The following is a 25655-nucleotide window of genomic DNA, read 5'->3' on the forward strand; positions in this document are numbered from 1 at the left end:
GTTCGGTCGTCTGTTTTCTCTACATATCCACATTCTCAATAGTTTTGTTTGCATAGTGAGGCTAGAACATTTCTGCCACTCTAGCAGATATAGTTTCAGAAAAGTAGCTTCTCTATTCCAAGCTGTAATTGCTATAATAACATGGTGGAAAATGGTAAAATAAGGGTTTGTGGTCACTAAGAAGCTACGCTGAAACAAAAATGAAAACCATCATCATTTCAGGAAAAAACAACAACAATGGAATATACACAGTTTTTATTGTGAAAGAAAAAAAACACAAAATGCCTGAGTGATTTGGTGTATTTACTGCTTGCCTAGTTAACTGGTGTCTTTGTTAAGTGCAAGTCTGTCAAATATATGAATATTTTATTCTACATGTTTAACATTTCCGTGGCTGCTGAATAATGCACATTCGTTTGGGCAATACAATTTTTTCCACAGTAGGTCGCGGCTTCTCATATGCTCCTTGTGCTGCGGCGGCTGGAAATGTATACCTCAACTGCAGGAGTTAAAAAAAAAGAAGAAACAATTTCAAATGTTGCTTACAAATCATCCACGTTGAAATCCAACCTGACAAAAGACCTCCCTTATTAGTTATGTATCAAACTGGCTCCTGATCACTTAATAGGTAGCTAGATTTAAAGATGAGAGGAAAACGGGCTTATGAGAAAAAGGAGAAGAATGAAGCAGCAAACTTTTAAATATCCTAGAACTTTAATACTGAATAAAAAAAAAGAATACCAAATTAGAATGAACAAACAAAATAATCCTCCTGGAAATACTTATATAATCCTGCCTTCACAATCCTGAATTGAGGCATCCTTCTGCCTTCTTCTCCCTCCCTCCTTCCCTCTCTTTTAAAAATCTGCCCTCATCTGTAGATTCTGAATGGCATACAACAAGGTAAAAAATATAGAATAAAAACAAAAAGGCATATAATTAATAAAAAAGAGACACTTAAGCTTCAGACTACTAGTTGTGGAGAACATTTTTTTTTTACTATAGTTCTTACAAATATATTTCCACTTTATTCTGCATTGGTCAGATCTTCCTCAAATGCTAGGTCAGTTGTGGATAACAAGGATGATTAGAGCTTGGAAAATGAGACTAGACTGAGGGAACTGGAACAATTAGCTTTGGCAACAGATTAGGTGAGGTATATGATAGAGCAGCCAATGTTCTTCAAGTATTATTTGGCAACTGTCACATGTCTCATTCAAATCTACCTCCTTTAACAAACATGTCAATATATACAGTTGGTCAATGTTAAAAAACATAAATACTTGATATACATTTTTGTTCTTAAGTAAAAATAAGCAAAAATAATTGAAATGCAATTAAATAATAGAAACAAAATGAATTTGCCTCCATGCCTTCTATCAGCTCACTCATTCCTTAACTTCCAACCATCTTTCCACAATCTTCAATATGTTTCCATTCTGCCCATCAGACTGATCTTTTCCCAGTCTACTAGACATCCATTTGAAAATTACTGCATCTTTTATATTGATCATTGTTTTATAAATTCCACATCTCCACACCCCAATTAGAATGTCTTCAGGTTCCCCAGAATATACCTCCTAATTTGCAATACAAATAGGACACCTTCTACGCAGTGTGTATATGTATACAAAGTAAGTACAATGACCATTCACAATAGTAAGAGTTGATAACAGAATCACCCAGTTAGGTCTAATACCCTGACTGCATATCTTATAAACCAGGGGTGTCAAACTCAAGGCCTGGCGGCTGGATCCAGCCCGCAGGATGCTTAGATCTGACCTGTAGGGCCATCCTGGAAACAGTGAAGAACTGGCCTGCAGTGCCTCTGCCAGCGAAAACAGAACACAAGAGGGCCACATGTGACCCTCCCAGACTCTGCTTTCACTAGCAGAGGATTGCAGGAAGCAGTAGCAGGCAAAAATGGAGCTTGGGAGTCGGTTTTTGCTGGAAGAGCACTCAGGCTACCACAGGTGCCCCCTGACAAGAGTGAGTGGCCACAGCTACCCCGGCCATGGCCCCGAAGGTCAAACACAAACCCGATGCGGCCCTCAATGAAATCGAGTTTGACATCCCTGTTATAAACAGTTAACATATCATAAATTGAATTTGTTATTTACTAAAAAAAACAAGTATATTGGCCTCTTCCAAGATTATTCTGTTTCTATCATCAATTCAAATTCAAAGTGGTCACAAATAACAGAAAAACAGAGTTGGAAGGGACCTTGGAGGTCTTCTAATCCAACCCCCTTCACAAGCTGGAAACAACGGCTGTCCAATGTCTTCTTAAAAATCTCCAATGATGGAGACCCACAATATCTGAAAGCAAACTGTTCCACTGATTAAGTATTTCTCATTTCTAGGTTGGTTCTCTCCTTGATAAGCTTCTATCCATTTTAATATAATTCATAAAAAGGACACTGACTGTATTTTTCACATGCCATGGCAGTTCATCCATTTTTTTTTGCTCTCTTCCATAACTATACTTATAAAATATACAAAATATGCTAGGTGAGGACCTTCAACTGAAAAAAGAAACTAATAAAACAAAGCCAGCAAATTACTTCAGTTCCATTAGATAGTGATTAAAATGTCTTAATACTTGTTTTTACTTTTGTTACTGTACACTAATATATTCGCCTATTTCTGGACATTTGTCATTTGTCAATTCAAATGAGACATCTTGAATGCAGTATTGCTCTTTCCTTTATACTTACTTTCTGAAAGGTGTCTGTCAGTAAGATATTTATGCTCTGTACTTTTATGACTGGAGCAGAGCTGCAAAGCAGAAAAAGAAAAGATTTTTATATTTCGCCGATTAAATTCCCCTCCCCAAATGTATGATTAAATCAGATGGCACTGAACATCTGGCCTCTTATAGATTCAGTTTTTATTCTTCTTCAATAACACTTGAGTCTACCATGCCATAATCCTGCTATGATTACACTTTAACTCACTCACCATAAGGAAACCGTACAGCATAAATGTGGAACTTTTTATATTGGGTAAAACATATATAATTTCATTACAGTATTTGTACTGAAACACTTTGAGGAAAACTAACCTAGCTGTCAAGGTTAGTGAGTAATACAATAAGATTGTTGATAAAAGCTGATCTTGAAGGGATTAAAAACCCCAGTATTTAGATTTTAAAAAATGCCTGAGTCACTGAATAGACTTAGGAAAAGATTCCCCAGTGAAAATTTTAAACCAGTCTGAAGACGGGGAAGATTGATAGAAGTTTTGCAGCTCCATATTTTATACTCACAGGTGAGAAACAACCAATTACACATTTCTACCCTTCTTCCCCAGACTTTCCTTCTTTGGTATAGTAACTGGCTCTTAAGGATTAAAAAGGTTAAGGGCAACTCTAGCATTGTTGATTTAGTCCTTGTCTTAGGGATGTAAATGTCTGAGGTTTTCCAGATTATTTAGATAACAAACATAAACACCCCTCAATTATGACTGGTAGGTAGTTGTGGAACCAGAATAAGGAGGTACAGTGACACATTTCAAACGTATGTTAAAACATTTTCTACTATAAAAGGCAATAATTAAAGAAAGCAAATTCTATCTATCTTGCTCTTTAGTGGAAAGGGAAGTCAGTGACAACAGTTTAGCCTAATTTCAGGAATATGATTATAAGATTAAGGAAAAAACTGCACTTGTTATTTTTGTGAGATTTTGTAAAAAAAAAAAATGCGGTTATTTGCAGAGAAAATAATAATAAAAATCCCCTCAGCACTGCACATCTCCTCAGCTTTTATTTAAACTTTATTTTAAGGTTTAAATGAATATAAAGGTAAAGGTTCCCCTTGCACATATGTGCTAGTCGTTCCCGACTCTAGGGGGTGGTGCTCATTTCCGTTTCAAAGCCGAAGAGCCGGCACTGTCTGAAGACGTCTCCACGGTCATGTGGCTGGCATGACTAAACACTAAACAGCACAGAACGCTGTTACCTTCCCACCAAAGGTGGTCCCTATTTTTTCTTTTTCTTTTTTTAAAATCTATTTTATTCATTTTCACATTCCATTTTACAATCACTTATATACAGGGTATTTGCTATAAAAGAAAAAAATATATAAAAAAAAAGAATAAAAAAAAATAAAAAAGAAAACACAACTCATCATTCACAACCCCACCTGACACTTCCATCCTCCATACACCCCATCTACCCCCTCCAACTTTCCTTTCCTCCCTCTAACGCTCCCCTCCTACTTCCCTTTCCCCTCAAACCTTCCTTCTCCCCTTACTCCCAACACGCCCTCCTTGCATTCCCCTTACTCCTTCCTTACTCCTCCCTCCTCTTTCCCTCTACCTCCCTCCTTGGTGTATTCCTTTATTCAAGTGTTGTTTATTATAATCTGATAAAAAGTAAAATAAACCAATGAAAAAAAAATATAAAGAAAGAAAAGAGAAAAAAGGGGAAAAAAAAGAACAACCGTATATAAGTGCATTCTTGTTCTTATTGCGACTATGTTAACACCCACCCACCCACCCCCCATAAATCCCCATCCCTACTCCTCCCGACTTCCCAGGGCCCACACCTGGCACTGCCTTCTATCTAAAGTATCTTATGTTCGTATGGATTAAAAATAAAAGTAATATATTAAAGGAAAAAAAAACCAAAAAAAAAGAAAAAAGAAAAAAAAGAAAAGAACAAAGAAAAAAGAAAAAAGAAAAAGAAAAAAAAAGAAACTCTTTGTGTTAAGCTCAGCCCCCCATCTTTATCTATGCTTAAATAGTATAAGTCATTCTATCTATATTTTATTCTCGTCTCTTGCTTCTTTGTTATTTACCCCGACCTCCTGTAGACTCTCCCATTCCTCTTCCTTAACCTTGTATTCAGATAAACATTTATCCAAATTTGTATAGACATCAATATACAATCTAACTCAAACATAATCCCTTCTATTAAAATTTAAGCAGCGTGGATCATTCCACATATTCAAATATTACTTTACAGAAGAATAATCAAACTTTCCCTTTCTTAACCTTAATTTCAAACAATAATTCAAAATAATCTGACCAAACTTTCCCTTCTTAGTAAAATTTAAGCAGCGTGGATCAAGTATTACTTTACACAAAAATCAGTTTGCATTCTATCTTGAAATGATCCCGACCAGCTTTCCCTTCTAATAGGATTTAAACAACGTAAATCATTCAGTATATACATTCAGTATCACCCCACCAATATACGTAAATCATTCCGCATGCATTTTACCCTCATCCCTTGCTTCTCAAATATTTGCCACTATCAAATTTATGCAAACATTAGTTTAAAATCTAGCTCAAAATAATTTCACCAAGCTTTCCCTTCTAATAAAAATTAAATAGCATAGATCATTCCACATATTCAAATAATAGTTTCAGCAAGAATCAGTTTACCTTCTATTTTAAAATAATCTCTTCAAACTTTCCCTTCTAACAAGATTTAAACAGCGTAAGTCATTCTGCATGCATTTTACATATATACATTCAATATCACCCCACCAATAAATTCCGCTTTTTCTGCCGGAGAGATGTCGCAATCCCCCATTCAGTCCACAACTTTAGTGAATATTTTAGAATGTCTAAATCCTCAAACTCCGCTTTTCTGCTTCTCCGAAGGAGGGGGAGCTACCCCCTCCATCTTGCAGCCATGTGGTCTGTTGCTTGCCTTCTCCTTCGGCTTGTCTCTCCTCTTTTCCAAGTGAATCAGGAAGTCCCGCCTTCAAAGTCTTGTAATAGAAATCTCGAGCCTCCGAAACAGAATTGAGATGAAGTCTTTGATTCTCAAATGTGACCGTAATGCCGGCTGGGGCCTCCCATTTATATTGAATCTGATGATTTCTAAGCTCTTTAGTTAAAAAGGTATAGTCCCTTCTTGCCTTTAACATCTGGAAAGGTATTTCTTTGAAGACAATCAAGTTCTGGCCATCAACTCTCAAACTATTATTGTAAAATTTTTGCATGATCGCGTTTCTGGATTCTTTTGTGGAGAAATATATAATTATGTCCCTCGGGAGCTGTCGCTGTTCCGCTACCAACGAATTCTGGCGATAATTTTTCCGAATCTGCCAATCAAAGTTAAGTCCCGGGCTTCCCACCGCATGGCTGAGGGCTTCAACAAAGGTCTGTTTCAGATTCTCTCGCTCCTTTTCGCGGAATCCTCTGACTCTTATCGCGAATGCCTTCTTATTAAAGTTTATCATGACGAGCTGTTCTTGAGTGTCTCTAATTTTTTGTTGTAATATTTGAATATTAGTAGTCAAATTAGAATTAGCCTCTTCCAAACTTTCTAATTTATTCTCTATTTCAGCGGTATAATCTGACAGGGCAGACACGGCTGCAAACGTATTCGCCTTCATTTGGTCAATTTTAGACTTTAAATCACCATATAGCTCCAATACAAATTCCTTAATTTCTTGTTTAAAATCATTAAACATTTGAAAAAAAAATTCCTGTGTTAAGAATTCTCCAGTAGAGGGCGTAGGAGACAAGGGCTGCGATGCCAGTGTAAATTCTTTAAGTTCATTCACAGATTCCTTAGGCACATTTGTAGAGAGACGCTTCGATTTTGACCTGGGTGCCATTATAAATAAACAAATAAACAGCGCTTTCGCTCCCCTCTGTTTCCAAAAAAACAAAAAAAAAATTATTTTGTTAAGGAGCGGTCTGCAGGAAGGTAAAACCGGCTACGTACATCCCCTATCAGTCACCAACGGAGAGAAATCGCCATTTTGAAGTCTGTTTAAACAAAGAAGCCTCTAAGACAAATGGTGCTGGTATTTACGATAGTAATAAAAGCATAAATCTCACAGGGGTGGGACCCGCCCTTATTAATCTTAGCTTCAAACAACTTTGCTTTGTCCTGGGGGGGGGGGGTCGCCTGTCTAGGGCTGCCAAAAAAAGGCAGCTGAGAAGAACTGGCTGGAGATAAAAGCTCCGCTCACGCTGGATCTAATCTCTGTCCACAGCCAAAAAAAAAGAGAAAGGCTGTGAATTACGAATAGACCCTAGCACACAGAGCTACTCCCTGCCCCTTTATGCCAAAAAGGGGTGATATCTATGATCTTATTTAGATATACAGACCAGATCTCTGAGAGGAGCTCGGTTGAGCCCTCCTCGGCGACAGGCTCCTCCCCCCGGCTCCCCTATTTTTTCTACTTGCACTTTTATATGCTTTCAAACTGCTAGGTTGGCAGAAGCTTGGGCAAGTAATGGGAGCTTACCCCGTTATGCGGCACTAGGGATTTGAACCACCGAACTGCCAACCTCTCTGATCGACAAGATCAGCGTCTTAGCCACCACATTCCTTTAAATGAATATTCTGTTTTTCAAATAATAGAATGAATGATTTATGAATTTTATCACAAGTGGCATATATGCTCTCAATAATAAAACACACACTAAGGAACAAATGTATTTTAATGGCTGTGGGATTTTAGGCAGTAATGATAAAGACCATCATTGTAATGTTTAGGGTGTACCATAGTTCAAAATATTGTAATGTCCTGAAACAGTTACATATATTTTAGCAACTGAAAGGATGAGATGGATAACAATGAGAAGTGTTCAGTGCATGTTCTTGAGGAAGTTAGAATTAAATAAATGCCGGAAACAATTTGTGGTAATGTAGCAGTTTAAACATTTGTCCCTGCATGTATACGTTTAGTAGCTACAAATTTAAGAAGAATTGAAGTCTGAAAAGATCCTTAATTTAGAACAATTAAAGCAGTTATCCACGCACAATTTCCTAGACTTGGATATGTCTGATGCTCCAATAGAAGAAAATATACGTAGCTAGAGTTGAACTGTGAGTCTTTGGTATTTTGGATTGGGGCACAATGCATTTGTCCTTGTCTGAACAATGTCCTTACACAACTCTTATAGATGGTTGGGTTATTGCTTTGCTAATAGCCAAGTGTTATTAGCAAATAACAACTTCCTACAAGAGGAGCTAGGTATGAACAAGTGCAAAACAATACCCTAATCAAAGAGAAAATCACAGCCCTATCAAAATTGACAAGGTAAGCCACTGAATTTAAACATGGAGTAAATCCCACCCTCACTTGCACTGATGATGTTATCTAGTTGAGTAGTGAAACATCTGCAAGCAAACAACTAAACTCAGAGAGCACCAAGGACTTACTGTATTTGATATTGTTTTTCTCTCTGAATTGTTTCATATAACCTTCATTTTGTTGCTGAAGTGCTATTTACATTGCAAAAACTTCTGTTATGCCCTCATCTATTGTACAACAGAAATAAAATAAGAAAAACATGAGCAAGTCATGTACCTGGGCTTCTCTTTTCCATGGAATTTAGAACTTCTTTCATCTGATGCATTTTCTGGCTTCTTAGAAACTCTCATGCCTCCAGCTTTAACTGTTGAAGAAAGCAGGAATATTGTAGTTTACAGTATTATACAAATATTATTAAATCTTTATTCAAAAATGAATCTAAAAAGTAAGTTCATACATCATATGCTCAACTTCGTTTTAATCAAGGTTCATTTCACACAACATGACAAGCCACAAGTATGCAAAAGTTGGCGGGTACAGAGATATTTGTACACAAAGTGAACTGCACTTGGTTTCATGCGTTACATAAATGTTATCACAGACTCAATTAACACATCATGCTAAGCCAGAGACACTCAAACTATGAATCACAGCCCAAAGTATTGGGAGCAACTATGGGAGGGAAAAGCTATGGTTACAGGTTTTTTACAATCTGATCAGACTTGAATAAGGAAAGCTTGAGGATGGTCACAGCTCACTCCCTTCCTTGCCTGTGTTAGCCCACAAAGCTGGAAAATTCTTGTGATATGTAGAATAAAATTAATTATTAAAAATGATACATTTTATTATACTTATTTCATACCAAATCCAATCCCACCAAAAGAATTAGATTTATTTATTGGGGGAGGATGTCAAACAGATAAGCAACTATGCTATTCCAATAGTTTGTTCAGCAAACTATGATTTACTGGCTAAGTTTACAAAACAAAATCAAAGAAACCATATTATGGTTTTGCAACTTGAATAAATTTGGCTGTTGAATCAATCCACACATCTGCTTCCCTGCCTATTGTTTTCGGGCACAGCTGCTTTGGTCTTCAAACAGAATATTTCTTATCCACTTGAAAGCATCAACAGCCACATGTTTTCTGTCTGCAAGTTAATCCCCTTCAATATTTTGATTCTTAGGCTACACTTAGGAATAGAGATATTATTGTCGCTCTTATTCAACGCCAAATTAATAATGATGATGATATTTAACCAGAAACATGGTGTTTATTACTTTATTATGATCTTTGTTGTCTTACAATGCTCTCCCATATAGCTACTGAGAACCAGTTTGATCTAGTTGTTAAGGCCTCAGGCTAGAAACCAGGGAAGTGGCAAGGACTCTGAGTTCTAGAACTGCCTTACACCTGAAAGCTAGCTAAGTGAATTTACGTCTCTCAATCTCTCTCAGCCCAAGTCATCACACAGAGTTGCTGTTGAGGAAATAGGAGGAGGAAGGAGTATTAGATATGTTCACTGCCTTGAATTATTTATAAAAATAATAAAGGTGGGCTAATTATAAGGAAGGAAGGAGGGGAGGGAGGGAGGGATTGAGGAAGGAAGGAAGCTTGCCAGCCTACAACATAACCATAAGTAACACCATAAGTACCGTAGCTAATTCATAAGGCTACCTCTTTTTTCTAGTGGGATGTCAACAAATTGAAAAACATGTCGTTGCAGCATTAATAAAGGTATCAGCAGAGCTACCCCATATATTTATAACAATTATCTTCAGGCAGATTAATATGAACCATATCGGGAGTGCTGCAATTACCACCATACCTAACAATATTTACTTTAAAATTACACTTGTATATGAAAGTGCTTTTTATAACTTTCCAAAATACTGAAAGAGAAATAAAGATTTCATTTTCATTCACTGATAAGGTAAAAGTAGTAGTTTCCTGTCCAGTCGTGTCTGATTCTAGGTGCTCATCTCCATTTCTTGGCCAAGGGAACCATTGCTGTCCAAAGACATTTCTGTGATCAGGTGGCCAGTATGGCTATATGCCAAACACACATGGAACACTGTTACCTTCCCATCAAAGTGGTACCTGTCAGTGGTGGGTTCCAGAACCCATCACAAGTGGTACGCTGCGATGGGCCCAGGCGTCCACCATGTGCACATGCGCTTTGTACGCATGCGCACTCACTACCCGCAACGTTCCAGCTGCTCGGCGGAGCATCACACAGGCACCGTATGCTGCATGTGTGTGCACGTGCACAAATGGCTCGATTGGGTCAAATAAAGCTCAGGAATGCGGTCAGGTGGGTGGGCCCTCTGAAGCATCATACCGGAACAGTGCCTGCTGCTCCCAGCAGGCACCGGTACATCCATATTGGGGCAAACCGCCCGCAACCCACCACTGATACCTATTCATCTACTTGCATCTGTATGCTTTCTAACTGCTAGATGGGCAAAAGCTGGAGCAAGAGCTCACCCTGTGCGCAGTAATTGGGTCTCAAACCCAGGGCCGTCAGCTTTTGAAATGATAAACTCAATGTCTTCAACAGCTGAGCAATTGCAATCCAATTCGTTACTAATATGCCTTAAGTTTCTGCCAACAGTTTAAAATTTTATTTTGAGTCATGACAGTGAATAGGATTTGTTTTTTAGAATTTTGAACAGTGCTTGTTAGAATTATATCAACACATTACTTGCTGTCTATCTTGGAACATCTGATATTTCATGAGAAATGGCATAGACTGATTTTCCCAAGAGTATATTAAAGGATTATTTTTTGCTGTGTTAGTAAAATATACACTGTTACATAATAATATGCCTGCCAGTTAAAAAAAAATTAGCACCCATTAGAGCCACACTGCAATTTAAAATGGAACTTAAAGTCTTACAGAAAAGTTTGAAATCAACAGCCCAACTATCTAGATTTCTCTATGACATAAGGATATTTATTTGCTTCATTTATTTTTAAAAATGCATATAGCCACCTATCTTCCAACCAACTTTGGGTAGCACCCAATCAAAAGTTAAAATGTCATGCATGATTGCATCAAAACTATAAAACTAAACAGATTAAAACATTAAAAACAACAAAGACCTGGCATCTTCCAATGTCCCATTAGCTAATCGTAACCCGACACTTGAGGGAAAAGCCAGGTCTTTGAAGCCCTATGGAAAGGTAGTAGGGTGGGGCTGCTGAACTTCAGGAGGCAAAGTATTCCATAGGGCAGGGCCTCCCACCGCTTCCTATTTCCCATTAGATCAGGGGTCCCCAAACCCTGGTCCACACACCGATACCAGTACCAGTCCGTGGCACATTGGGAACTGGTCCGTGTAAGTGGCCGGCTATTGTGTGAAGCTCCATTTGCACAACTGACAGGCATGCATGTGAAACCATCCCTGCCTCTGCCGCCTCAGGCATGGCCAGTCCATGGAGTTGGAAAGGTTTGGGACTGCATCATTAGTTGACAATATTTGGGGAAGAGAACTAGAAGCATGTCCACCATTTATTTATTTATTTGTATTCTGCCTTTATTATTTTTACAAATAATTCAAGACATATCCAACCCAGTTCCCTTTTTGTCCTTGTGAGGTGAGATGGGCTGAGAGAAAGTGACCTTGTCCAAGGGCAACCAAGTGGCTTTCAGGACTTGAGCTCAATATGTTCACAATCTGAGAGTCACATCCCAGCCAACCTGACCTTCTTCCTCTCTTATCAATTAAGACAATACATTGAAAAAGTGTCTGCCTTAACTGAGGGATTTATGGTGTTCTAAACCTGAAAACTACCGTCCTTGGTTCCAAAGTTTTTAAACTTTATCTTATTCTCCCCAGTAAAACTCTCAAGAGAGAATTTTGCCTTCCACTGAAATGGACTACAAAGAAACTAATAGGAGAAATGGAAAAAGTAGAAAGCGTACAGTAAAAATTACTCCCGAAGCATAAAAAACATTATGTGGGATGTATAAAAACAGCCCCACAGTAGGATAATTCAGGCAAACAAGAAATTCAGATACATATTTAAATACCTGTACAATGATTATAATCTTCTCTTTTAAGCTGCATTGGCCCTCATTATAGCTTACAGTTGATAAAAAATTAACCAGGAAAATATTAAGAGTGTGCAACAAATAGGATTCCATTCTAATGAAACTTTAACTCAAAGAGGACCTGTAGCTGGTAGTGTACAGGAGAACACATGACAGCACCTTATATTGATGGTGAACTGGAGAAAAAGCCCCTGCCCAGGAAAGAGATATATTATTTAGATTTTGTCTGAGGGAAAAAAGTGACAAAGGTCTTTTTAAAAAAAAAAAGGTATGTGAGCTGAGGAAGTTGACTAAGGGTTAAGGCAGTAGTTCTCAACCTTCCCAATGCTGCGACCCTTTAATACAGTTCCTCACGTTGTGGTGACCCCAAACCATAAAATTGGTGTCTTGGTTCCTAAGACCATCGAAAATATGTGTTTTCCGATGGTCTTAGGCGACCCCTGTGACAGGGTCGTTCGATCCCCAAAGGGGTCCCGACTCACAGGTTGAGAACGACTGGGCTAAGGAGAAGGTTTCCCAATAAACGAGAGAGGAGAGAATGTGTAGGTATGTACACCAAGTGCCTTGGTACTTTTTGGCACCCTATAAGCTATTTTTGTCACGGTTCTTAAGTATTTTTAAATGTTTTATTTCTTCTGAATTATTCATGTGATATCTGGATTTTTGTTTTCAGGCACTACCTTCTGGGCGGAAAAAGAAAACAAGACTTCAGCAAACCAATATTATTTTAAATGTAATTTATTGTTGCAGTTACTTGATGTTCTAAGTTGACTTAAATATGTAATTGCTACATGTTTCCACAAGAAATAACTAAGTATCTCTTTGTCTTCTGGACAATGTCAGATCACAATATCACATGCATTTCTATTTTGAGTACTTAGCAGGTATCTATTAATTAACAGGATTTCAGCAAGTGTTACCACTTTTCTGATCTCCTTTAAATCCATAAATTAAGTAAGGTTAGGCCTAGTTAATACTGGAAATGAGAAATCACCAAACAAGCCCCAGGTTATAAACTAATCTGGAAAACATTTTTTTAAAAAAATCAGGAATATGAGCAATAAAACTATACAGATGTGTCTGTAAAATCATCAAGATTTAGTTTTAACTTAAAGGAGACTTGATTTTACAATTAAGAAAAATGTCCAAAACATTTGACCGCATTACTTACTGTAAAGTGTTCTTATCTCAATCAACTAAAGAATATTGCCAAAATCACATATTAATAATCTGTTGTTGCAAAACAGACTTAGACTTCTCCTAGTATTGTATATATTTATTTTGGCCATCCTCTATTTGTGAAAATCTAGTTCTTGATATTTTAATAAAGTCCAACTACTGGAGACTTATCCAAACAGCTATGTTTTTACCCTGCACTGATTTGTTCTAGGCCATGTTACTAGATTTTTAAAAAAATTCAAATAAAAATTTCGTAGGACACAACCAGAGCATATGAATGGATATTTTAACTTCTATTTTATATCTTCAACAGCAAGACATTGCCACCAAGGTTTACAGTATTGTTTTGGGAGGCATCCAATTATACCTGAAATATGGATAGTCCTCGACTTACGACCACAATTCAGCCCAAAATTTCTGTGGTTAAGTGAGACATTTGTTAAGTGAGTTTTGCCCCATTTTACGACTTTTCTTGCCTCAGTTGTTAAGTGTATTACTGCAGTTGTTAAGTTAGTTGTTAATTGAATCAGGCTTCCCCATTGACTCTGCCTGTCAGAAAGTTGCAAAAGGTGATCACATGACCTTGGGACGTAGCAATGGTCATAAGTATGAACCATTTGCCAAGCATCTGAACTTTGATCACGTGGTCACGGGGATACTGCCGTAGGTCGTAACTATGAAAAATGGTCATAAGTAACTTTTTTCAGTGCCATTGTAACTTTGGTCACTAAATGAACTGTTATAAGTCAAGGACTACCTCTACTTTTTCTGGAACTATGAATTTATTTTTAAAAAGGAACTAATGCTGCATTTAAAAATTTTAAACCTTCTATTATTCAAGCTCATGGCTCCAAAATCATATAAACAGAATCCATTCTGTCAATTTACTATAAAAATAGATTGCTGGTTTAGGAACCTCAGCTGATTCCTCCCAACTAAGGAAATTCAAAAGCAGCACTCTGACTAAGTAATTACAGTATTGGTTTGCTTACAGTATTGATCTGCTAAGAATTATATTTAAGTTAAGTCAAATGTAAGGGTCTCCCAACCGTAAAGGGGAATGGAAGCTATTAGGATGCAGTATTCAGGAAGAATTCAGTTAAATAAAATTGGAGAGTCCTTTGTTGCTTTTTTTCTGCTAGAGAATAAAACTATGATTTTTGCAATTCCCGACCAATCAGTAGCACGTTTAAACACTAGTAAATTGGTACAATTTTTATTTCAGTCTTGTGCTATGTGTCTCAGGACAGTATTTACAGCTTCCTTACTATATGGAAGAATGAAGTATAAGATGAAGTGTAGTGTAGTGCCTGAACCACAGTTTAACATACTATTGAATTGACAAATTATGGTTTTTAACCATTTTTTTTACATTTTTTAATCCCACCTTTATTATTTTTATAAATAACTCAAGGTGACAAACATACTTAACACTCCTTCCTTCTCCAATTTTCTCCACAACAACCACCCTGTAAGGCGAGTTGGGCTGAGAGGGAGGGATGTCCCAGCTGGTCTTTAGGATTAGGTTTAGGGTTAAAGCAGAACTAGAACTCAAGAGTCTTTCTAGCCTGGTGCCTTAAAGACTAGACCAAACTGATTTTTGTACAAGCAATTTATATCTGACAGTTGCACAAGTACACTGACCCAGAGTTTCCTGAATTATCTCAAATCACCTGCTTTCACACAACATTGTCTCTCTTGCAACGAGATGGGTGGCAAATAAATTTAATAAACAAACATAGTCAACAAGTAATTTCTAGGTCCTGCATGCTACACATATCCACAATCTGGATTAATTCAATTTAATAAAAAAAGATGTTTCCTTGGTCAGATTGGGGTTGTCGTTGTTGTTAGTTGCAAGGTTGCAACACTGTCCATGGGGTTTTCATGGCAAAGATATCGGAGTGGGTTGCCATTGCCTTCTCCAGTGGATCACGTTTTTGTCAGAGCCCTCTGTTATGACCTGTCCATCTTGCGTGGCCCTGCATGGCATAGCTCATAGCTTCATTGAGCTATGCAAGCCCTTTTCCCACAACAAGGCAGTAATCCATGAAGGGGCAGATTGGGGTAGCAAAAAGCAAAATCCCCATTAAGTTCTTCAAGGAAAGAATATTGTCTTTAAAAAGTATCCAGCACTGATTGGCTGCTATGTTCAAGCCAAACCCACTTTTCCTTGCCCAACCAATGAGGAAAGGGTATCAGATAGAACTGGGGGAAGGGGGAAAGGTGCTCATACAGTATCACTACTGTAACTTGTTAGGAATATAATCTAACAGTTGGGTTGGCAATATATAAACCATATAGCAATGCTATATCTGTCTCTTTAAACATACTGTAAAATGTGATTGATTGCCGTTTTCCTCAATCGGCCATAAGAGGGAGCCAGAATGACTGTTAGCTCTCTGTTTGTTAGATGCTGGACTGATCCTCTCGGTTTGTAAGATTTTGTATCCTCCCCTAGTTTTATCTATTTCTAAACCAAAATATTGCCTAATCTCACAGAGAAGTTTTATACTGAACTTCGTCCTTAACAGTGTTATAATCCTCATAGCTTCTTGCTCAGTTTTAGTGATTAATGCTATGTCATCAGTGAACAATAGCAACAATGAAATCACGCCATTACTTTCTTTCTTAAACAAACATGGATCAGCCATGCCAGCTTTAAAACCCATCTTAGTTAACTCTTTAACTATACATTGGTTCCATTCATATCCTGATTGTTTCAAGCCATACAGTCTCTTTTTCAACCTCCAGCAGTGTTATCAGTTTTGAATCCTGCAGGCTTCTGTAAATATATAGTATGTTGCAACGGTGCATGTAGATATGCTGTCTCTACATCTAAATGATTAACTATATATTCATTCTTAGCTGCCCACACTAACGCTGCACGTAACATTGTAGCCTTTAAACTAGGCGCAAAGACCTCATCATAGTCATTTGCTGACTGAGCAAACCTTTGTGCAACTAACCTGGCTTTATGGGTTACAGTCCCATCTACACTAGTTTTAAGTTTGAAAATCCATTTACAACCAATGGCATGTTTAACTGGTGGTAACTTTACATTTTCAAACACCTCTAACCTTTGCAATGATTTTAATTCCTTTTCCATTGCATCTTTCCAAGCTTTCTGTTCCTCAGTTGGGTAGAGTTAATTCTTGGTAATTAGCAGGAACCTTAATTGCCTGACGTGCTATAGACGCCTGATATCTGTCAGGTGGTCTATTTACACGAGTTGAACATCTAGGTATTTCAGGACTCACCAGTGGACTCTCCTGTATAACCTGCTCTTATTCTTCTGGTTCATCATTTACTTCTTCCTTAATATCTTTCATTACTGTTTTTACTACCTCATCATTAGGGACTACCTGGGTGTCAATAATTACATCATCAGTTGTTTCTAATTTATTCCACCCCACGTGTTCTATAAACTTAGCACTAGCGCTACAGTGAACCTTGACTGTGCCCTTCTCCCAAAACCTAAATGATCTATGGTTAGCCTCATATCCTACAAAAATAACTGTCAAGCTCTATATTGCCCTTTCTTGCTATCAGTGCTAACTTACCATTGGCTATGACTGTATTTATCTAGATAAACAAGTCACATCAAGACAAACTACCCACACTTTAATCTCTTGTGTTGTGCAATCCCAGCCAAAGGTGAGCAGTTTGGACATAGTACATTGCACCCTCACATAGTTCCACTTTAATTATGGTTTACAATCTTTTAGATCCACTGATGGAAACAGGAGCAATGCTCCTATTGGCCTTCCTTTTGCATTTTTATGTTGGCTTTTGATTTCTACCAGACTGTGGGGAATGATAGGGGCTATAATCCAATACAACTTTCTTATTGGTATGGAACAGGGGTGAAATCCAGCAGGTTCTGGAGAACTGGTAGCGGAAATTTTGAGTAGTTTGGAGACCTGGCCCCAGAGTGCGGTGGGAATGGAGACTTTGTAGTATCCTTCCCCTGCCACATCAACCAAGCCACACCCACAGAACCAGTAGTAAAAAATTTGAATTTCACCACTGGTGTGGAATCTTAGTTGGAGGAAACATTAGTTTGACAGGCGATTGCTTGGTCAACTCTGTTTCCTAACCTCCATTCAAAATAGATAAACTTTATTGTCATTTTGAGTGTTCAGCATACATTAAAATGAAATTTCATTCCATACAACAACTCTCAAAGAGTCACCCACCTCCAATATACTCTATACACAACATACACTACGTAAACAAAAAAAAAAATATGCCTATGCCCACATACGGTATATTATATAACACAGAGAACCAACAGTCTAAATTTGGATGTGTGGTGTTGGGTTTTTTTTGGTGAGTCACCAGTAACCATTAAACTAAGTCAATACCATATTTAACCAACTAGGGATGTATCCCAGTTGCTAACCAGATCGAACCCAGTTGCAAAGCTAATCCTCCAGCATATGAAGAAGCTGGAAGTCAGAAAGCGCATGTGTGGTGTGTCTTTTAGCCCTTGAGTCCCTTCCCAAAGGGAAGAACTGTGGAAATACAAAAGGATCAGCTTTCAAAACATCTGGGATGGAAACAACAGCTGCCCCCCTCTCGCCAGACGATGCCAGACGATGCGTAAAGCAGCCTGCGAAGGCAACAATGCAGCAGCTGAGAGGAAGGGGGAGGAGCCCTTTTCTGGATGGTGCAGAGAAAGTGAAGTAAACCACAGTCGCCATAAAGATCAAAGCACCGCTCTTCCCCCTCCTCCCCCCCCCCCCCCGCGTCTGCTGCTCCCAAATAAAAACCCAAGCAAAACAAGGGCTGTACTTTGGCCCCTATGTAGGAGGAAAGAGAGTGAACCCGACCCAGGCATCCCGGGGGGAGGGCGGGAAGGGGGCAACAGCGACCCTTGGAGCCTTTACCTGACGCCGGCGGAGCGGGAGGGGCGGGGCGGTGAAAGCGTCATGTATCTAGCGTACTCTTCCACATCCATTTCCTCCATTGTTATTGTGCAGGCGAAGTTAACCCTTTAGGCCAGAGATCTTCAAACCTGGCAACTTTAAGACTGGTGGACTTCAACTCCCAGGATTCTCCAGCCAGCTGGCTGGAGAATCCTGGGAGTTGAAGTCCACCAGTCTTAAAGTTGCCAAGTTTGCGGACCCCTGCTTTAAAGGCTTCAAAAAACTAGCAAGTCCAAAGCGAAAGTTTCAGCCGTTACTGAGAATATTGGAGCCACCTCATTCTCCTTCAGTAAACCTTAGCTTTTTGGGGTGGGGTGGGGTGGGGAGAATCAGCTTCTCTAAGGAAACTTTCACTGAAGAACTGCGTCACGGGCTGCCCACCTGCCCCTCTGCCTTCCTCCGATAACCCGCCTCCTTACCTGCGGGAAGGCGCCCCCCTTTCACCGTGAAAGGAGACGGGGACAACTCCAGGTTTGCCATCCTTGAAGAGTTCGGTGCAAGAGCGCGCGATCTCCCTGCTGCGTAGCGTTACTACTCGTCTACTACGCAGTGCGCCGCTGTGCTCTTTTATTGGGAAAGAGAAAAGGGGGCGGGGCGATGGGTGCAGCCCAAAAGAAAGGGGGCTGGAAAGAGGAAAGCTTGGCGGAGTTTCACACACATTTCGGGACGTGCTTAATGTGAGAAAACGAAGGAGAGACAAGGGTAACACCTCCCGCTTACTAAAATGTACTGAACCGTGTTGGATTGGGGTTTTGAGTAGCGTGAGAATCCGGTCCTTATATTTTAAATGAGGGTTTGCCTGTTGTTAGAGGAACCCAAAATACGGTAGCTATGATTTTAAGTAAGCTTTTACATCACTCTGCTTCTTTCTCTTCATCACCCGGCTTGGTGTGAAGCCACATCATCGCTTCACATCAAGTCATGATGTGTTGTGTTTGGTTTTAGGTTTGTGTCTATCAATCAATGCTGGTTTGTTAACCAGCTAACAAGTTTGTTAGCTACAGTAGTTAACCAGTTTGTTGACTACAAACTAACTAGGTTAAGATGAACCACTAGGCTAGAAAAAGGAGACCATGAGTTCAAGTTTCGCCTTCAGGGTCCAGCAGACTTCTCCAGCACTGCGCATCAGTGCGTGCATTGTTGTTTTGGTAACAGTTGCATCATAGCCGTTGCATTTATTTTCTGCAAAATGTTCGTTCTGGCTAGGAGTGCTCAAACAGCAAATACAGAACAGGAAGTTAGATCAACCAATCAGCATGCAGGACATGCATCCCCCCACACAACCGCAAGTGGTATTTGGGAGCTGTCTGCAGCTTATGCTTATCTATCAGTCCCTTAACAGAGTACATATGTGGCAGCATCTATAAACTGTTGCAGGCAACTCTAATTCAGCCTTTAACCATGAAACCCAGCTGGGTGAGTTTGGACTAGTCACTCTCTCAGCCAATCCACCTCACAGGGTTGTTTGGGGAAAATAGGAGGAAGTGTATTGGATATAAATGTAAGGCAGGATATTAATAAAATTGTAACTGTATCCAGCTAATAAAAGAATACAAATGACTAGTCAGAGGAAAGTAAACTAAACCACCTTTTCCCACTGTATAAAGGGAGAAAAGTATGAGCAGGCAGTTCAGCAATCTTATCTGTAGCATCTTTTAGAGTTTTTTTAATTGTGCTAATGCAGTAGGAATGCCTTGGGAATAGTAGGGAACTGCCCCCCCCTTGAGAATCTGATAAAGTTTACAGAGCATCTTTCAGAAAAATGTTGACCAACTAAAATACATAGATATAGATGGTTACACGGGAAACCAATTATACTCAAATACTGTTATCAAAACATTTTAAAAACCCAAAAGAGAGTTAAAAGGGGGTATATATCACTATGATGTACACCCTCTCTTAATCCATTATATTAGTGACAAGGCAATATCTTTTGGGTGGGGGTATGATAATTGTAGATAATATTGAAATTTGCCGATATCTTCAAGACTTTTTTTATGTTGCCAAATGATATATTTTCGTAACAAGAACCTACAGCAGAGAAGGTAAAGGTTTTCCCCTGACTCTAGGGGGCAGTGCTCATTTCTGTTTTTTAGCTGAGGGAGCCAATGTGTCAGGCCTGCAGCCATCTTTTCTTTTGGATCTTTGGCCTGTCACACTTTCTATTATTCTATTATGCATTTTCTATTATGGGAAAATGGGAGGGGGGATTGTAGGAGTGAGATACGATGTAGCCATAACAAAATTCTTTCTAGAAAGCTAAGGTCATTCTTTGTCTTTGCATCTCTGCACCTGACCGGAACTGGATGGGTGGAACTGCCAACATGGCTCGCTTAATAAATTGGAACTTGGAGCAATACTTTGCCTTGGACTCTGATTTACTTTTGGATGCTATTTAGAACCCTGACACAGCATTGTACAGGTAGACCTTTCCATGTTCATGTGGAAGCATGATTATATCCAGGTGCATGAAGTGTTGTTACCTTCCCACTGAAGTGGTACCTATTTATCTACTTGCATTTACATGCTTTCATAGTGCTAGATGCACAGGAGCTAGGGCAAGTAACGGGAGATCATCCTGCGATTTAGCGCTCGGGTCTCAAACTCTGGCTTGTCAACTGGAAAGCTCAGCATCTTTAACCCACTGAACCCTCGGGCATCCTATAATGGGAGTCTCCTGCTTTAGAGGCAGGGCTTAGAAAGGTTCTAATGTTGCTTCGTGTGGGAAAGGACAGCTCTTCCTCAGTTTTGGAGTGGCAAGCCCTCCCCCCCCAAAAAAGAGGCTAAAAGAGGATAACTCTTGAGAAATATAGGAGTAATGGAAGCTATGGAGGTGAGGCATTTTCTGATAATGATTGATTGCTCTAATTATTAATTATTTCTCACGACATAGTCCAAGAATGGGAAAGCTGAAAAGAAGGGATGGAGGACCACGGATGGAGAATACTTTTTCTTTGTTCTGCTGAGAAAACAAAGCAAAGGAGAAAACACTATTTTAATCATTTATCCTTATCTTGCTATATAAGCATACTGTACTTTTTCAGCACCTTAGATTTTTCAGGCAGACTTCCTTCCTCACCTTGTAATTTTCACTTAAATTAAAAAGGATCTAACAGACTAAATTCATCAGGTCCAAGTACTTAATTAGGTGGGGGGGGGGTTGCACTAAGTGCCTATCCAGAAGCTTCTAAAGCATCTCCCAACTGGACTAAGATTATAATTCTGTCTCACATGCTTTAAATTCAAATATTTCCTTTCTCCGACATTCACTGGCCTAAAATAGGAGTATTCAGTATTTTTATTTCCTTTTCCCACTAAACCTGGTTTATTTTTTTTTAAACTAAATAGTTTCAGCTTACTTGAAACATGATGGATCTTTGTGGTTTAAAAAAACCAAAGTAACAATTGGAAATCAACATTTTATCACATACGGCAGTAGATGAGATTCATTATAGATTCTCCGTTTTCTGACATAAGACATCTCAACCCAAGGCCTCTGTTACATTTCAGAAGCAGCTACAGGCATGTTTGATCTCACCACGACTCTTTGGGGAGATAAATGATTAGATTAGTTGAAAAAACGAGAGCAAAGCTGGATCATTGCTTTGCAACACTGCACCCCTGTAGAGCTGGAATAGCTTTCAAAGCCACCTGCTGTCCATTGATGGCTGAAAACTGACAGCACCATTTCCTGCCATTTGAGTTGAAAAACAGAGAAGCCCTGTAATATAAGTCCTAAAATAAACACGGCTCCAAAACACTCGGCAGCAGTTCAGTCCTGCCCACGCATGTGATCTGGTTCCACCTATTTTGCAAACTTCACGGTTCCAAAACCATTGTATTAAAAATGCTGCATAGCCTTTTGTTGACAGTAAGTCCCAGGTCTTGCTTTTTCTTTCTGTTGCTCAAAAGTACCACATGTACTTTGCTGGATCCAAGCTGGACATCTGAATAAGCCTGAACTCACCTTTTGTGTTGGAAACCCAATATTACCCCAGAGCAGCCTGTCACATTTTATTTCTGATTGGGGAAATATTTGAAAAAGGGCTATGGCACTAGGGAAAAGATCTAAGCCAGGAGTGTCAAACTCGTGGCGACATGTCATGTGATGTATCGAAACCCCCTTGCTAAAATGGGGGTGGGAATGGCCAGCGCGTGATGCATCTGATGTCAGGGTTCTAAATAGCATCCAAAAGTAAATCGGAGTCCAAGGCAAAGTACTTCTCAAAGTTCCAATTTATTAAGAGAGCCATGTTGGCACATCAGAGAAAACCCAAATCTGAAAGCTTCCCGCTTTTCCCACCCAGTTGAAAGTTCCAGATCTTGCCCGCACACCCACAAGTCCATCACATGGGCCAATCTTCCACTGCCATGCTGGCAGCTTCCACTCATCCAGTTCCGGTCAGGTGCTGAGGTGCAGAGACAAAGGATGACCTTGGCTTTCTAGAAAGAATTTTGTTATGGCTACATATCATCTAACTCCATACAACCCCCCCTTCCCATTTCCCCACAATAGAAGGTGCATAGTAGAATAATAGAAAGTGTGGGCAGGCCAAAGATCCAAAAGAAAAGATGGCTGCAGGCCTGACATCTGGCCTGTGGACCACCCCTGATCTAAGCCCTCTATGGTCTCCATGCTGCTCTTTTAAGCTCTGTAAAATGAGAGCAGTTTCTAGTGATTGCAGTTAAGTTATACTGTTCGGAAGCATGTTTAGGATGCAAAAGCTTGCAAAACGAATCAAATGGGTGGCGGTATCTATTTGGCACGTGATTCTTTTGACACTCCTGTGGACATGCATAAATGAACTTTAAATGACCTTCTCACCATAAAAACAAAAAAGCAAAGCCATCAGCCTCCAGGGACCTCATTCCAAAGGAAATTATGTCTGGATAATGCCTGCACTTGTTATATTTTCAAGGCTGGAAAACAGGATTGTGAGAAATATAACAATAGGGATCAAGGGCAGCCTGTCTTTGTGCATGAAATCGTGGTAATGTATTATGTTAGAGATTTGAAAGTGTGTAAAAATAGTTGTGTTGGTGCTTACATTATGCATTTCAGTACAAAACAGCATTGGGAAGACTAGGTTTAAAAAGCAGCTCAAAATGGATTGAATTGACAAACCAAAACAGCTGTTTAGATGAAAACTATCATCCACGGCTGGGTGTGCAGGAATTGCAGTTAAATCAGGGATGGGATGCTGCCAGTGTTACTGCCGGTGTGCTTTGTGCGCGCATTGCTTGCGCACGCACAGTTACATTTAAACTTCTGCGCATGCACAGAACATTATAAAATGACAAAAAAACATGCCGGCAAAAGCATGAGCAACCGGGGAACCAGTACGGGGGCATGGCCAGACTGCTATCCCTACCCGTTCAGTGACCCAGTCGCAATTGCCACTACTGGTTTGCCCAAACAGATATGAACCGGTAGCAACCCACTTCTGAGTTAAATAGTTATATCTGTTGAGAGAAAACATTTGTAAAGTAAAATAAATAAAACTTGTGCAGCAAAGTTGCAAATGGATGCAAGCAATTCAAATATTAATATGTTTTTTTTTTCATGCAGGTCCTGTGCATAGCAAGAAGTTTAAATACAGCGACCATTAATTAACAAGCTTGTAGCATAGCTGTAACTCTATTAGCAGTTAGATTTCAAGAGGAAGTTGATCAGAATTAGAACCAATGCAAACTTGTGGCTTGACATTTAATAAGTGTGATACAGCATAGAGAATCTGTTTAAACTTGTTCCCTTTTTATATAGGTAATCCTTGGCTTACAACGTTCATTTAGTGACCAAAGTTACAATGGCACTGAAAAAAGTGATGTGACTGTTTTTCACACTTATGACCATTGCAGTATCCCCATGGTCACGTGATTAAAATTCAGATGCTTGGCAACTGACTTATATTTACGACAGTGTCAGTGTCCCAGGGTCATGCGACTTTCTGATAAATAAAATCAATGGGGAACCCAGTTCCATTTAACAACAGTGTTACTAACTTAACTGCAGTGATTCACTTAACAACCGTGGCAAGAAAGGTCATAAAATGGGGCAAAATTCACTTAACAAATGTCTCGCTTAGCAACAGGAACGTTGAGCTCAATTGCAGTTGTAAGTCGAGGACTACCTGTAATCAATTGGTAGCCAGTCCTGTTATATTCCTGTAGTTCCTTGTTGCTCAGTCATAAATATAGGTCGTTCTAGTGAAAACTCCTCTCTCGTTCAGTGACTGTTCAAGTCTACAACAGCACTGATTAAGTGGGAGTTAATGACAGTCCTTGTAGTTGTGGCTCTTCTGCAAAAGAGGTGGGGAACTACAACCCTTTTATGACTTGTGGACTTCAATTCTCCGAATTCCTGAGCCAGCCATGAATTCTGGGAGTTGAAGTCCACAAGTCATAAAAGGGCCATATCCTGTTCTGCATTCGTGTGATGGTGATTCAGGCACTTGGCTACAGCCTCTCAATTATGACATCACAGCTTCCCACAGTGATAGTGATGTGATTGCCATTTACTACCTTCACTGCTAGCTTCTGATATACAGAGTTGATGGGGAAGCTGTCCGAAGGTTGCATATGGTGATTATATGATCACAGGATGCTATAACTCAGGGGTGTCAAACTCATGTCATCATGTGACATATTGGGACTGTTTGCCCCTTCGCTAAACCAGGCGTAGGCGTGGCCAGTGTGTGACACATGTGGCCCATGGACTGGGAGTTTGACAACCCTGCTGTAACTGTACTGGATTCACGTAATGACAGCAGCCGGGACTAGCAGAATTGCCATTGCAAGTTGGTGCCCTCACCTGATTTGGACTTTATAATTGTGCTGCTTAGGAATGGAGCTGCCTGTCACAATTACCATCATTAAACTATTTTCTCTATTTTGAGTCAATGTCCATGGAGTACTACTAAACAGGTCCTTGTTTGCCTGATCTGAGGTTGCAAACAATCTAATAAATTTTGGAAACTGAAGGCCTCTGGTGTCCAGTTTGACTGGGGAAAATGAAGTTCATTTTATCGTGAGGGACCCAAGTGAGAAGTAAGAAAAAAATTATTAATTCATAAGTGTGATGAAAATTAATGCAGGAATTTATCTTGCAGATTTTTCTCCCATATAGTCATATGCAAGCTTGTTAAACAGCCAATTCCAGGCTGTTCACTCATGGTTTTCCTTGTTAAGTGCATTTTTCTTTCTACTTTTTGCTTGATTAAAAGACAAACAATTCCTATTCAAAGTATGTTTTCATATTTGTATATTTAATGCATAACAGCAAGTGGGATTTGGAATGCCTCTCTATATTTTAAACACAAAGACTGCCTATTTCTCTCTGTCCAGATTATTTTAGCTAAGCACACTGGAGATAAAGTAGAAAATAATGTGCCACTAACTAAATAATAACTCAGAGTTGCTATGAGCAAATTACATCAAAACACTTCTTTCTGGAATTGCTATTCTAATTGAAACACTTCAT

At 39.2% G+C, this 25655-nt stretch overlaps 1 protein-coding gene across 1 annotated transcript; it reads right to left on the reverse strand.

Moving 5' to 3' along the window:
• Window positions 1–238: 238 nt before the first annotated feature.
• Window positions 239–18735, reverse strand: DAPL1 (death associated protein like 1). Its single transcript, XM_032221866.1, has 4 exons — window positions 18595–18735; window positions 8283–8370; window positions 2718–2778; window positions 239–499 (listed from the first exon to the last, which is right to left on the reverse strand). Exons 1-4 carry the CDS (start codon window positions 18653–18655, stop codon window positions 380–382), a joined length of 330 nt encoding a protein of 109 aa, XP_032077757.1. The 5' UTR covers window positions 18656–18735; the 3' UTR covers window positions 239–379.
• Window positions 18736–25655: the final 6920 nt, after the last annotated feature.

Source organism: Thamnophis elegans, chromosome 1 (genome assembly GCF_009769535.1).
Source record: "Thamnophis elegans isolate rThaEle1 chromosome 1, rThaEle1.pri, whole genome shotgun sequence".
Classification (NCBI taxonomy): Eukaryota; Metazoa; Chordata; class Lepidosauria; order Squamata; family Colubridae; genus Thamnophis; species Thamnophis elegans.

Bases quoted from the DNA above. Each gene is read 5' to 3' on its own strand.
- DAPL1 (XM_032221866.1), bottom strand. From the start codon at position 18,655: ATGGCAAACCTGGAGTTGTCCCCGTCTCCTTTCACGGTGAAAGGGGGG. The intron at 8,371-18,594 runs GTAAGGAGGCGG...TTTCTTCAACAG, and splicing joins AGGGGGGCGCCTTCCCGCAG to TTAAAGCTGGAGGCATGAGA. The intron at 500-2,717 runs GTAAGTATAAAG...TAACTCCTGCAG, and splicing joins TGACAGACACCTTTCAGAAA to TTGAGGTATACATTTCCAGC.